This window comes from Pseudochaenichthys georgianus, chromosome 9, assembly GCF_902827115.2.
Source record: "Pseudochaenichthys georgianus chromosome 9, fPseGeo1.2, whole genome shotgun sequence".
NCBI classification, from domain to species: domain Eukaryota; kingdom Metazoa; phylum Chordata; class Actinopteri; order Perciformes; family Channichthyidae; genus Pseudochaenichthys; species Pseudochaenichthys georgianus.
Window position 1 is genome coordinate 15,154,697 of NC_047511.1, and position 15,511 is coordinate 15,170,207.

General features: G+C 44.3%; 1 protein-coding gene across 1 annotated transcript in view; it reads left to right on the forward strand.

The window, feature by feature from the left end:
* The window catches only part of nos1 (nitric oxide synthase 1 (neuronal)), a 49,873-nt gene that overhangs the window by 11,986 nt on the left and 22,376 nt on the right, over positions 1-15,511 (forward strand). The window contains exons 4-11 of the mRNA XM_034090960.2: positions 2,076-2,213; positions 8,315-8,454; positions 9,288-9,450; positions 9,636-9,727; positions 11,725-11,866; positions 11,963-12,102; positions 12,995-13,169; positions 13,738-13,839. Of these exons, the coding sequence (XP_033946851.1) occupies positions 2,076-2,213; positions 8,315-8,454; positions 9,288-9,450; positions 9,636-9,727; positions 11,725-11,866; positions 11,963-12,102; positions 12,995-13,169; positions 13,738-13,839 (1,092 nt within the window). The remainder of the gene's footprint in view (positions 1-2,075; positions 2,214-8,314; positions 8,455-9,287; positions 9,451-9,635; positions 9,728-11,724; positions 11,867-11,962; positions 12,103-12,994; positions 13,170-13,737; positions 13,840-15,511) is intronic.

Sequence of the window (15,511 nt, forward strand, 5' to 3'; positions counted from 1 at the left end):
GGCTCTGTATAGTTGCAACATCTATACAATATATATATATATATATATATATATATATATATATATATATATATATATATATATATATATACTCCCCCTTGTGGCCAAAGGGGGACATAACTCTTGTCTTCAGGTGTATGCTTGAGTGCAGTCACGTTACTTCTCTCACGGCATGGTATAAGCGACGATCGACACGACTGTCTGCTCAGTGAGTTCGTTCTTTGGCACAAATCACACCTCATAGATGTACTACAGCAAAAGTATTCTCCGTCGGGACTTCAGTGGGAACACCACGCCGTTATCTTGATTCTGATTGGCCAGAAGACATTATCAAAGATGTTCTATTGAGAAGACGATCACTACGTGACAAAAGTTTTCAAAACCGTTTCTAGTCTTCGGTATTTCCAGACAAGTGGCTACTGAAATCAATCTTACTAATTACTATCTGTGCAATTTACTCTGCGAGTTGGCGGACTTTATTTTGCTCACTTTAACATCATTTTTCATGGTGGGGCTAAGCCATTTCTTGGTATGGGTGTAGCCTACCCCAGCCATACCCTGGCGCTGCCACTGGTGGGATGTATGGGGCGGGCCATTCTGCGCATGCGTTAAATATTTTAACGCAATTAATTCAAAAAATAATTACCGCCGTTAACGCGATAATTTTGACAGCATTAATATTTATATATGTCTTTTTATATAGTCTTAAAGTTACAACCGGCCCTTTGAGTGCAACTATAATGCTGATGTGGCCCGTGATGAAATTGCGTTTGACACCCCTGTACTAGATGCATTTGCCAAGCTATGATTGGACAATCTCTTTTAGCGGGAGGGATCTCAATTGAGCAATATATTTGACACACAATGACCTCCCTATCTATCCTGGCTGATGTCAGTCCTTTCCAAACATGTAGTTAATGGTCACTCAATAGCTGACTTTCCGCTCATATAAATGTTTTCAGGGGCGAGAAAAGATGCTACTTTAACTCTGACATTTTAAAATGACATCAGAACGTGTGTATTAATGAGGGAAAAGTAAACTGACATTTACAGGTTGTTCATATAAACAGACTTTGTTAAACGTAAATGCCAGAGCTATAGCTTCCGGTCAGTGCGCAACAAGCATTTATAAATGTTCATACACATAACTGCTCTGCTTTTCCTGTCCCGGCTTTAATTCTCTGATTTTTCTTTGCCTGTTTGACTGAGAGATTGTTACGCTCCGATGGTCTTCCTTCCTGGCCACAACCTCAGTGATAATGTGGCATATCTGAGCCGCACCGTCGGGGTTACTGCTGTTGGCGCATGAACACACAGGAACTAAGCGCTTTACTATCAGTATGTGCAAAATCCAATTCAATCCATCTCCTTCCTCTCCGATGTTTGAGAGGATGCAAAATAACAATGCGGCTCAACTGGCGTGACTCTGTCGGTATTCAGGTCCCAGACGAGTGTGATGATTGTGGCACAGTTGTTCAGGAGATGCTCCACTGTCATTAACAATGGAGATGATGAAAGGGCTTCCAAGGTGTGGGATTGATTGCGTTGCTAATTGGACATCTCTCTGTGCCTTTCTCTTGGAACGTGTACAGTTTGCTTCGGGGTAAAATTGCAGGCACTCATTTTAGTCAATACAGCCACCATATTGGAAAACCAAGTGAGCCAAAGTAAGCTTGCCATCAACCTGCTGTTAAATGTTGATTGCCTTTATCCTTGAGTGGGAACTAAACCAGAACTGGATAGGGGAGGCAATATGAAGAGTTTCTGTGTTGGTGAGGCTTGAACACAATGACAAACTGATGATTCCCGGAGAAGAAATGGTCTGTGTTCCACCAAGAAAGCCTCCAAATGGTTGCAAAAGTTCCTCCATATATTGTTTGTTATTCCCATCTTAAACCTGCCAATCAATGTCCATTAGAGGTAGTTTGAGGACAATGAATGACTGTCTCACAGTATGACTCATAAACAATGTATCCAGCTTGGAGCAAAGGTATCTCAGAGGTCAGAACCCATTAGCCATTATTCAAAGGCATGACGTAATGACTCGTGTGTCCTTTTCTGTGTGCTCTTTCCAGCCCCCGGCTCAGGGTAGGACCTCACCCACTAAGTCACTTCAGAATGGAAGCCCCTCCAAATGCCCCCGCTTCATTAAGGTCAAGAACTGGGAAACTGGCACCCACTACAATGACACACTCCACCACAGCTCCAGCAAGGTAAGCCATATGGAAATCCGCTCAATTAAGGGTTAGATTAAGCCGTCTGCTTCAACATTTACATTTGTTGCTGTGGCAACCATACCGGCAAGGATAAGAAAGATGTTGTGATTCAAGTCGTCATATAATATCCAGGATTTCTATGCCAGAGATGAACCTTATGAACATGAATACATTAGGAAAATGTTTGCTGAAATAAGAAATGAGAATTCCATCTAATTAAAGGACAAACCGGGCCGTGCCTTCCAAATTGACACACAACATTTCCTGAGAAAAGACAACTCTCGATAAGACAACATTGGCTATTGAAAATCAAGACTATTTTCTAATCTAACATTGCAAAGGTTAAGGCACAGTTAGGGTTAGGAAAAGATACTGATATGGGTTATTACTTGGCTAATGTTGGGGTACCTTCATCATCATGGTTACAATAATACACATTTAGTCTATGAGAAATTACAAACATTTCCTGACAAGTTTATGATTTCAATCACTGGTTTCAAGATTCTTTAATATGGCATGATGTTCATTTTGCGAATGATGGTATTTGCTTTAGGGCGGGGCTACCTTGTTAACAAAAGGTTACTGCAATGGACCAGTTTTGGTGCTCTTTGACTTTTAATTTTACAGTGTGTTTTCAGCTCATGAAAGTTAATTGTAATATGTTGGTAATCTAAAACCGTGCTTACTCTATCCCTTACTTTAGAAACAATGTGCCTTTGTGAGTGAACAACTCATGCTTCGGTTTTTCTTGACCCATGCATGTTGACTTTCGGACACCTGAAATGGTTATTTCCCAAAACCTAGAAAACAAAAAGTTTGAATGACGTTTTATCCCTTTTCATCATCGGTTGTTATCATGCAGCCAAAGCTTCTCCCTCTAGTTAATAAGCCAGTCTAACAAGCACAAGGTGAACCCCGCCGTTTAAGCATTCACCCCCAAATCACAGCAGCCATTTGTGAACAGCAAACAGCAGCCTAATTGTTAATTACTTTGGTGACTTATCGAACACAGACTGTGCATCCCCAATGTATGGCCTCTAATGGCATATTCAGATGTATTATATATCACAGACGCTGCTGTATTCGAGGATGATCCGTCTTTTACGAAAAGGACAGCTGGCTGGCATGAATGCCCAGAGCGGTATAATGAGCGGACGTGCTGGAGCACGAGTGATTCCTTTGTTTTATTTTTAACACTCCCTGCTTTACTCATCCATTACCCCTTTTCACTCGGTCACCTCTTTCTGTTTATATCTTTCCTTCTCTCTTGTTGACAACACTCTTTCCTCGGCTTCCCTTTTCTTTCAAATTATCCCTTTTATCTTTGTTATTACTGAATCTTTCGCGCATTTTAACTCGATTTACATTTAAATTTTTGTTGACTGGCTGTGATGGTCTGTTTGTTGTGTTGCTCAACATATTTGTTTCTCTGTTTTTGTCGAGCGAGGGTTGGATTTGTTGGAAGGCACACAGGGAAGTTTATTTTGGACGGACTGCCGGTCCACGTCTGAGTGTTTGGACAGTGCAAGTGTGTGGTTCAGCGTAACAAAGCCAATTTTAGTAGCGATGGGGTCAGTGTCAAATTTCCTCTTCGGCTGCACGCCTGCGCTATCCGTCCTGTTGTCCGCTCTGGCTCCCTCATTCCATCTCTCTCTAAGCTGGTGAAGGCATTTAGGCAAACCAAAGTGACAGCTGACTTCATCTCTAATCATATTAAACTGACCACACAAGGTTGCTCTCAGCTATGAGCAATTTTCTCCCTGCATCTCTCTGTTTACTTGTTTTCTCTTTGTTTTCCTCGCTCTTTCAGTCTTCCTGCCCTGCTTAAAAGAAGGATACCAATCCATGACTCACCGACTTACTCATTCATTAACATGCGTGCCAGCCATGTGTGAATAATATCATGAAAGAAATTGTAAAATAGTTATGATCCCTTGTTTGCAGTCAGAGTCCGGAGCTTAAAAACATGACCTTGCGTCTGAACCCTGTGGGACTAAATATCAAGATGAACACTTGTCAGTGCAGTTGGATGTGATCCTGCCTGTAGGCCTTTACCTATTAAAATATGTATTTGTTCTAGTTTATTTCTTATTGACACTTTATTTATCCTTGAAAACACATTTAAAAGAGAGGCTTACTCATAGGCACCCTGAGAGCCTTCTCTCAGAGGGATAAAGAAGTGAGGAGATTATGGCTCACACACACAGTAAGAAAAGGAAAAAGTGAATACAATAGGAAAACACTTGCGTAATTCAAGCATGCCCTGGGTCTGTGTCATATCAAGCAGAGACCTAGCGGGTTAATCTAAAATGAATAGAGGGGGAATATGATAGCTCTCCATCCATCCATCTTCTCCCGCTTATCCGTGGTCGGGTCGCGGGGGTAGCAGTTCCAGCAGAGAGCCCCAAACTTTCTTTTCCCTGGCGACATCAACCAGCTCTGACTGGGGGATCCCAAGGCGCTCCCAGGCCAGCGAAGAGATATAATCCCTCCACCTGATCCTAGGTCTACCCCTTGGTCTCTTCCCAGCTGGACGTGCCTGGAACGCCTCCCTAGGGAGGCGCCCAGGTGGCATCCTAACTAGGTGCCCGAACCACCTCAACTGGCTTCTTTCGACGCGAAGGAGGAGCGGTTCAACTCCGAGTCCCTCCCTGATGACCGAACTTCTCACCTTATCTCTAAGGGAGACACCAGCCACCCGGCGGAGGAAACCCATCTCGGCCGCTTGTATCCGCGATCTCGTTCTTTCGGTCATGACCCATCCTTCATGACCATAGGTGAGGGTAGGAACGAAAATGGCCCGGTAGACAGAGAGCTTTGCCTTCCGGCTCAGCTCCCTTTTCGTCACAACGGTGCGGTAAAGCGACTGCAGTACCGCTCCCGCTGCTCCGATTCTCCGGCCCATCTCACTCTCCATTGATCCCTCACTCGAGAACAAGACCCCGAGATACTTGAACTCCTTCACTTGGGGTAAGGACTCATTCCCTACTTGGAGTGGACAGTCCATCGGTTTCCTGCTGAGAACCATGGCCTCAGATTTGGAGGTGCTGATCCTCATCCCAGCCGCTTCACACTCGGTTGCGAACCGATCCAGTGAGTGCTGAAGGTCGCAGACCGATGAAGCCATCAGAACCACATCATCTGCAAAAAGCAGTGGTGCAATCCTTAGTCCACCGAACTGCAGACCCCCCCCCCCCCCCACGACTACACCTCGAAATCCGATCCATGTATATTACAAACGGGATTGGTGACAAAGCGCAGCCCTGGCGGAGGCCAACCCTCACCGGAAATGGGTCCGACTTACTGCCGAGGACCCGGACACAGCTCTCGCTTTGGGAGTACAGAGATTGGATGGCCCTGAGTAGAGACCCCCTCACCCCATACTCCCGCAGCACCTCCCACAGTAACTCCCTGGGAACCCGGTCATACGCCTTCTCCAAGTCTACAAAACACATGTAGACCGGATAAGCGTACTCCCAGGCCCCCTCCAGGATCCTTGCGAGAGTAAAAAGCTGATCCGTCGTTCCACGACCAGGACGGAATCCGCATTGTTCCTCCTCAATCTGAGGTTCGACAATCGGCCTGACCCTCCTTTCGAGTACCTTGGAGTAAACTTTCCCGGGGAGGCTGAGTAGTGTGATGCCTCTGTAATTGGCACACACCCTCTGATCCCCCTTTTTGAAAAGGGGAACCACCACCCCGGTCTGCCACTCCTTCGGTACTGTTTCCGACTTCCACGCAACGTTGATGAGACGTGTCAACCATGACAGTCCCTCAACACCCAGAGCCTTCAGCATTTCCGGGCGGATCTCATCCACCCCCGGGGCTTTGCCACTGTGGAGTTGTTTGACGACCTCAGTGACCTCCCCCCCGGGAGATTGGCGTTGATCCCCCGTCATACTCCAGCTCTGCCTCTAACATAGAGGGCGGAGTTGTCGGGTTCAGGAGTTCCTCAAAGTGTTCCTGCCAACGCCCTAACACTCCATCAGTTGAGGTCAACAACGTCCCATCCTTACTGTACACAGCTTGGATGGTTCCCTGCTTCCCCCTCCTGAGGTGTCGGACAGTTTTCCAGAACAACTTTGGTGCCGCCCGAAAGTCCTTCTCCATGTCTTCTCCGAACTTCTCCCACACCCGCTGCTTTGCCTCGGCCACGGATGAGGCTGCTGCCCTTCGGGCCTGTCGGTACCTTGCAACTGCCTCGGGAGTCCCCCGGGATAACAAATCCCTGAAGGCCTCCTTCTTCAGTCGGACAGCTTCCCTGACCACCGGTGTCCACCAGGAGGTTCGAGGGTTACCGCCCCTTGAGGCACCTAGGACCTTGAGACCACAGCTCCCTGCCGCGGCTTCGGCAATAGAGGCTTTGAACACCGACCACTCTGGTTCAATGTCCCCAACCTCCACAGGAATGCCCGAAAAGCTCCGCCGGAGGTGTGAGTTGAAGGCCTCCTGAACTTGGGCCTCCTCCAGACGTTCCAAGTTCACCCGAACTACACGTTTGGGCTTACCAGGTCTATCCAGAGGCTTCCCCCGCCACTCGACCCAACTCACCACCAGATGGTGATCAGTTGACAACTCCGCCCCTCTCTTTACCCGAGTGTCCAAAACATACGGCCTCAGGTCCGATGATACGATAACGAAATCGATCATGGACCTTCTGCCTAGGGTGCTCTGGTACCACGTACACTTATGAGCATCCTTATGTTCGAACATGGTGTTTGTTATGGCCAATCCATGACTAGCACAGAAGTCCAGTAACAAACCACCACTCCGGTTCAGATCAGGGGGGCCGTTCCTCCCAATCACGCCCCTCCAAGTGTCTCCATCATTGCCCACATGTGCGTTGAAGTCTCCCAGCAAGACTAAGGAGTCCCCTTCAGGAGCCCCATACAGGACTCTTTCCAGGGTCTCCAAGAAGGCCGAATACTCTGAACTGCTGTTGGGTGCATAAGCACACACAACAGTCAGAGTTTTCCCCCCCATAACCCGCAGGCGTAGGGAGGCGACCCTCTCGTCCACTGGGGTAAACTCCAACAACGAAGCACCTAACCGGGGACTTGTGAGTATCCCCACACCCGCCCGGCGCCTCACACCTTGAGCAACTCCGGAGAAGAATAGAGTCCAACCCCTATCCAGAAGTAAGGTTCCAGAGCCGACGCTGTGCGTAGAGGTGAGCCCAACCAGATCCAACTGGTACCGCTCCACCTCCCGCACAAGCTCCGGCTCCGGCTCCTTCCCCCCCCAGAGAGGTGACGTTCCACGTCCCCAAAGCCAGCTTCTGCCGCCCGGGTCTGGTCCGTCGAGACCCTCCGCTTTCACTGCCACCCTTCTGGCAGCGCACCCGACCCCATCGATGTTTCCCGTAGGTGGTGGGCCCGCGGGACGGAGAAGCGGAGGTGTTGCCCACGTTGCCTTTTCGGGCTGTGCCCGGCCGGGCTCCGTGCCACCGGGCCCGGCCACCAGACGCTCGCCGACGAGTCCTCCTTCTGGGCCTGGCTCCAGAAGGGGACCCCGGGCTTCCTCCGGGCCGGGTATCCTCACTTCCTGTGTCGTCTTTCATGAGGTCTTTTGAACCAATCTTAGTCTGGCCCCTTGCCTGAGACCAATTTGCCATGGGAGACCCTACCAGGAACACAAGGTTCCAGACAACACAGCCCCCAGGTTCATCAGGGCACACAAACCGCTCTACCACGGTAAGGTGCTGGTTCTTCGGAGAGATGATAGCTCTGCCTTTTGTAAATGAATAGGATGCCATTTTGCATCTAGTCGCAACACAGAGATGAGTACAGAAACTGGCTCTAGTCAGTGAACAGTAATCCCGAAGACCTCTGAAATATGTTGAATAATTCTTCGTCCAATTAAAAGAAAGGAACACCTCTACGTTGTGAACTGGGAGGCAGCATTGTGTCTTCTGTTAGTCTTTTCCTTTAGTTGAAAGTAAATGTTGAGGATATTTGCTGATATAATATCAGAGAGCTGTACCGTATATGCAATGATCTCCTGGCTCTTCAGATGGATTTTTGGCACTAACGAAAAACAAACAAGCAGATTTAAACCCCCGAAATCCTACCTGATTTGTCATAATATTGTCTCATCAGATGCCACTCTGTAATGAGAACGTGTGCATGGGCTCCGTGATGATGCCCCCTGTCCGCAAACCAGACGAGTTCAGAACCAAAGAGGAGCTTCTTCCACTGGCCACTGACTTCATAGACCAGTACTACACCTCTATCAAAAGGTAAGCACGGCCTGTAACAGCTGATAGTTGTGACTCAATGGAGTGCTGCAGAAAATGCATTTGTGTTCGGCCAACCAGAAAGTAGGCGTCACACTGGTTCCCTTCACAAAAAGCCAATAGGATTTTTTAAATGCAATTTTAGAGTGAGTGGGTTGGATAGACTGGACATTAAAGGGTAGGGTAATTACTGACATATTTTTACGTCAGAATATCACAAAAAAGTTAAATCTCTAAAGCTTGTTGGCCGCTGAAGTTATTTTAGGAATCTTTTCAAAACCTCATTCAAACGACCCATTGACTTGTGTTAAAGGGACTTCTGCGCAACAATGATGACACTTCTGGGTTTCAGAACTCACTCCTGCATGTTTGGGTAGAGGAAAATAATAAAATATAAAGGTTAAAGAAGACATAAATACCTATTTGTATTGTTTTTTATCTTATAATAATAATAATACATGGGACTTATTATAGCGTTTTTCATGAAACTCAAAGACGCTTTGACAGAGAATTAAGAGGAGAAAAAAAAAGACAAGAGAAAATAAAATAAATAGATAACAAAGAAATAAACAGAACAGAAAATATCTTCTTTCTTTTATCCACTAATGTCTGTGTAGTAAATGCTAACATGGCTGATAGCTACTCGTTAGTGTTAGCTAATGAGCCTGGTTCAACATGGTAGCTTAATTTTCCTAGCTTACATAACAACAGCAAGCAACAAGTACTGGGATATTTTACAAAAGTAAAAACTCGGTTAATTGAAATAATTCAACTCAATTAGAAGTTCAAATGTTCTCTTCTATTCTGTTGTGTCTCCGTACCTGTTCTGCCTACAGGTTCGGCTCTAAGGCTCATGTGGACAGGCTGGAGGAAGTAACCAAGGAGATTGAAATTTCGGACACTTACCAGCTGAAAGACACTGAACTGATTTATGGAGCCAAGCACGCCTGGAGGAATGCTGCCCGATGTGTAGGGAGGATCCAGTGGTCCAAACTGCAGGTACTATACAGCATGCACAAGTAATATGGAAAGTCAACAAGATGCATTTGCTGTTTCATATAACATCCAAGATACTCAGAAACATAGCTTTGCAGTCATATATCATCTTGCATAAAATATCAGACTGTACTACTATTTTATTCTAACATTGAAAACATCCATTCTTCTTTTGTTTTGCTTTCCAGCTGTTTGATGCTAGAGACTGCACAACAGCTCATGGAATGTACAACTACATCTGTAACCACATCAAGTACGCCACCAACAAAGGCAATCTGAGGTAAACAACAACACACACACATTGCTCAGCTATTTACCTATGTCTTGTTTCCTTTTATTCTACTCTGCTCCTGTTCCTCAGACTACATGTGTTTCTCTCCCCATCTGTTGCTTCATATATCTCATCCCCCTCTCTCTCCATCTCTTTCTGCCCTGACATGACCCTCTGTCCCATCTGTCAGCCTGTGCTCTGTCTCTTAATGCTTTATCTGACACTATCTGCTGCCTGCAGTGTCTCTGCACCAATCAATGCCCTCTTGGTGAGGCGGCGGGCCTTGCTAACAAGCAGTCAGACCTGCTCGCTCACTTTCTGCCAAGTGCTAATCACATGTGACACCTCATTTACTTCTTGAATGATGGATAGCTTCTGAATCCTTACTAGACTTAGCCTGGCCTTCTGGAGGAGAGCTGAGAGCACAACATCCTCTCTCCGTCTGGCTCGCTTCGACATAGATAAATACAGAAACATAAATAAAGACATGCAACGTGTTGCAATAGTTTTGAAATCATTCTGCTCATCCTCAAACACCTGTCAACATGACAAAATATAAATAAAAATGTCAGGAAGGATGATAAATGCTGCAAAGAAAAGACGATAAGTCAGTGGTTTTTAGGTTCAGGATTAATTGGAAGAACATGATATTATGTCTTCAATACATTACAACATGTTGAATTTCACTGCACACTTCTCTTCAGGCACCCTTTTATGAAGGTTTTTTTAGTTGTAACAAATTCATCGATTATTTACTAAACCTTTACAGTTAAAGTGATCCGTAAGTCATCAATGTGTTGCCATTGTTGGGTTGCAAGGTTGTGGACGATTCCATTTGGTGACGTTTATCCTTTCTATTTTATACTAATGCAGTTTGAAATGGTTTTTTTAAGCAATAAAGTAGAGTCAAGGGGCTTATCTTTTATTGTAAGCCTCATACCTGCAGACAGAGCCAGCAGATGAGGAGTTTAAAAGGCAGGTTTATTTACATAAAAAGGAAGTCAACAATTTACAAAATGTACAAACATTGATGGAAACTATGACAGTAGTCCACGGTAGTAAACATAACTTAATGTAAGGACCTACTGTATACTTCTGAAAAACAATTTAATACCTAAGTACAAAAAAAATTGCATTATCGGTATTAATATTCAATCAATTAACCATATCAAAAGTTTCAATGTACAATCTAAACAAAGTATTAAACAAAATCTCTTGACATGAATTTGCAACCTTTACCCCTGCAGGTAATTGATACATTCCGATTGAGCACTTCCTGTATTTAAGAGTTCTGCTTTTGGGTGTGTATCTTTTGCTCCGGCCTGTCAGGATGTCCCTTCAGCAGCAGCAGCAACACACAGCCCTTAGAACTCGTGAATGTCAACAATGTACTTCATTAGATATTGGCAGCAAGAGGACATATTGTAATGAAATGTGTTGTTGGCACATTAAAGTCTGAAGGCACAGACTGTTGATTTTGCTGTTCACACCAGTTTCCAAGCTTTACTGCAGATGTTGTTTTCTAGCACAACTGGCCCAGATTCTTAGCAGCTGCTCCCCCTCCTCAGTGACTTAGCACCAGCTTAGTAGTGTTAACACTTTCACCCGTTCATGGCATTACAAACACCACTGGGATGTAGAGCAGACTAAAGAATAATAATATTGGGAGGGATGAAACCCTCTTTAATGATCACACATGCAGAGCACACGGCACACACAGTGTAATGTGTTCTCTGCTTTTAACCCATCCTAGTACCAGGAGTCTAGTCCTAGGAGCCGGTAGCTAAGCTGTGACAAAGCATAATTGAAAATATATTTTATGAGGATTACATGTACGATGCCAACCATCTGTTGCAATCTAGTTGATTAATACACATAAACTATACTCCATTTAATGTTTCCCTCACACCGTATACATTATAATGTAGGTACAGATATGCCACCGAATTTAGATTCTTCTTTGAAACCAAGTTATATTTTTCTAAATGTGTTTTTGTTTTTTGCAGGTCGGCTATCACCATATTCCCTCAGAGGATAGATGGAAAACATGACTATCGAGTGTGGAACTGTCAGCTGATTCGCTACGCTGGATACAAAATGCCTGATGGAAAGATCCAAGGGGACCCTGCTAATGTCGAATTTACTGAGGTACACAAGTGGAGCTGAAGTCAATGTGGTAAATGGCAATGTCACTTTGAAACAAATGTCCTATTTGCACTCTGCTTTGTTGCTATTCGTCCCCAGATCTGCACGCAGCTGGGATGGAAAGGTCCAAAGGGTCGTTTTGATGTCCTGCCCCTCCTGCTGCAAGCCAATGGAAATGATCCCGAGCTGTTCGAAATTCCCGAAGACCTCATCCTGGAGGTGCCATTCACACACCCTAAGTGAGTTCTGCTTTCCCTCTGAAGCATGCATACATCTAGCAACAATAAAAACAGAGGGGGTTACATATAAAAGACATCCACCCACTCACACATCTCCTAACAACACTTCTTATACAATGGGTTACTTTTACAACAATAAGTCTGATGGGGTTATTGTGACATTCAAACTGTGCTGAAGGCTCCCAGAAAACACAACAAGCCATACTTGATCTGTTGCTATGCCAGCTTTTGTGGTAACCATGGGACTTGAAAGTGAGGTTTCAAGCTTTGCCTTTTTTGTATGCGTTTACTTTATTTTAAGAAAACTGACCCTGTATGAAACCACAATGTGTTGGAGCAGCATAATGCTTAAGATGTCAATCTTATACTGATAATCACATTAAAAACTGCAGCTACACTAGATATCATAAATACAGATGCACACCGAGCCATCACTACATCTCTGCACGCTAGCACTTAAAAACCCACTCTGATCTCCCACCAGACTACTCTCCCCAAAATTGGCATCTCTTGCTCCATTCCTCGCTTCAACTGGCCCTCAGCTCTGGCAGCAGCTTGGCACAGGAGTCGACCGCCAACGGCGCCTCATCATTACATGAGATTAGACCCGACTCTTCCAATAATACACTGAAAGCAATGTTATCAATCCCCCTAGAGGGTGCAAGGAGCGAGCAGTGGGAGGTTGATGTACACCCTGCCTGCTCTGTCCAGCACTGAAAAGCTCTCAAAAACGGTTTCTTTTTGTTAATGTTGGTTTTGGCTGCTCTGTTTTTTTTAATTATTTGTGTCTCAGGAATACATTTGTGTGCTCAAACAGACCGATGCAAATTGTTGTGGTTGATGAGCTTTACCTACAGTTCCCACCTGGCAATCCCCTGTTTGCTCTGCCCAGGTACGACTGGTTCAAGGACCTGGGTCTGAAGTGGTACACCCTCCCGGCGGTCTCCAACATGCTGCTTGAAATCGGGGGTCTGGAGTTCACTGGCTGCCCCTTCAGTGGCTGGTACATGGGCACAGAGATCGGCGTGAGAGACTTCTGTGACAGCTCGCGCTACAACATTCTGGAGGTAATGTGTCGTGCCAGAGTATGGAGTCATGCTCCATAGGAACCACAGATTGACTGACGCCTTGTGTCGAGGGGAGCATGTGTTGTGTCACCAAATGGTCAATTCAGGATGCCATTCCTCTGCCAATTGTGCACTCTGACGAAAAAACTGCTGAACAGCATTTAAAGCCTCCTTTTGTATTGGCACAGACACTCATAACATAAATTATACATTGTTAATTTGAATATTGTTACAACATGTGTACATAGTTAAATGTTGATATATTTATGCAGTCATATACTGTAAGTCATGTATTTAGAGAAGCTAATGGAAGTGAATAGTAAACGCTTCAAAGTTAAATATTTTATATATGTGACATAATTAGGGCAATTACCTAAATGTGCATGTTTCCTTTTGAGTCAAGTTTAAAAGAGAGGGAGAAATACTTTTTTGCACTCTCAAAAATGATCTATTACTATAAACAAACACCTGTTGGAGGCGTGAAAAGTACTTCAATGTCACACTTGATTTAATTTGGACAGATACTTTTCATATTTGCAACGGTCACATTTATTTTTATATCATGTAGGAAGTTGCTGACAAGATGGCCTTAGACACCAGGAAGACGTCCTCCCTTTGGAAAGACCAGGCATGTGTGGAAATCAACATTGCTGTTCTCTACAGCTTCCAGGTACACTTTACTTTATAATAAACAATGTTTTGAATATGTTGCCACAACCCCGCTATGGGCTCACTCTGAAAAGTTTGCATGTTCCGAACACTCTTATTCTTTGTGAGAATTTTCTTAACATGTTTGTCTCTAGAGCTCTCACTTTTTAAGTTTAGTTTAACATAGACATACTTTATTGTCATTTCAACAAGACACAGAGTGTACTATTAAAACGAAATTTCGTTGTACTGGCTTACAGGAACAGGACAATATAAAAACTTGCTAAAATTGTACATATAAATAATAGTGACGTGGTGCTGATAAAATTAAAGATAAAGTGTGCGTTTAAAATATAAAGACTTACTATACATATCAATCAAACGGACATACTATATAAAAAAATATGTGCTCTTTACACAGCGTAATGTAATCTTTATTTATAACATGAGGTGCATCCAATGTCAGCAGGCATAAAAGATTTGCCTTTAATGTAACTGATGAAATGGAACATATTTGGTTGTGAAATGCACATCATCTTTGTAAACAGATTCTGAATATGAATGCAGAGCAGGCTTTGGTCAAATGCAGGTTCACATTCCCTGTAGAGAATTAAAGAGGATTTGCCTGAAATGCAAGCTCTTAACCGTTCAGCCATCAAATGACAATGAATTTGCTTTAATTGGATGGTAACTCTTAGATGGAGCGATGAACTGGAATATGATGATGAAGCTAGAGAACATAGGCGGCGCGTGAGGCTCAGGTTTGGGAATGCTAAATCACTTTTTTTTTACCTGACGCTGCCTGCCTCCGGCGTCTATAGAAAAGAGATCAACTCAGTGAAAGCACCGCCTGCTGACCAATCAGAGCTCAGTGTGCGGAGTTTAAATCTATCAAGTCATATTACAGGAGAAAGGAAATACAGTTTAAACTGCTGTATGCAGAGAAGACGCCGACGTGTCGCACTTATCATTCATATCACGTTCAATCAGATCATTGATCATATAATATCATAGCCTATATTATCTCCTTATCTGAGTCAGCTGAGCCGTATCTGGCCGTGCAACACTCAGTGTCACATACTGTATGCAGAAGTATTATTTTAAGCAACACATTAGGTTGACGAAACACTCCACTCAAATGTAATTAAAGTCAGATCCACTCGTGTCTTAGACGGGGCAGTGATATCATAAAACTGTTACGCTTTCAAACACTCGGTAGTTTATTTATTTTGTAACCAGTTGTTCTGTATTCCCCTTGCAGGTGGCTTGTATCCTGGATTATTATGTTTAAATCATGGATGACTAATATTAGACAAATATGAACTTTAAAGTTCATATTTGTCTAATATTAGTTTACTTTTCATTAATGAAGTATGACGCTGTGCTGTCAGTACACTTGTACCTGTTTGTGATTGGTCAAATGTTTCTAACCCTTTCACGTGAGCGCGCTCTCAGCTGGTGAGAGAAGCCCTGGCTTGATTTACGGAGTTGATATTAACCAGCGTCGAGATCTCGTTTAGGGTTAGTTTCGATAACTCAAATCCAGGGTTTGAACTGGCTTAGCCTTCCCTAGCCTACAGCACCCGCCACCCCTGCTAGAGAACTGACACTGGAGGTTTGTTGGGCGATTCTAGTGAAGCTCCTGCCCCAACCAATTATGTGATTCAAATCCTCTCACAGCGCCTACTTAACAC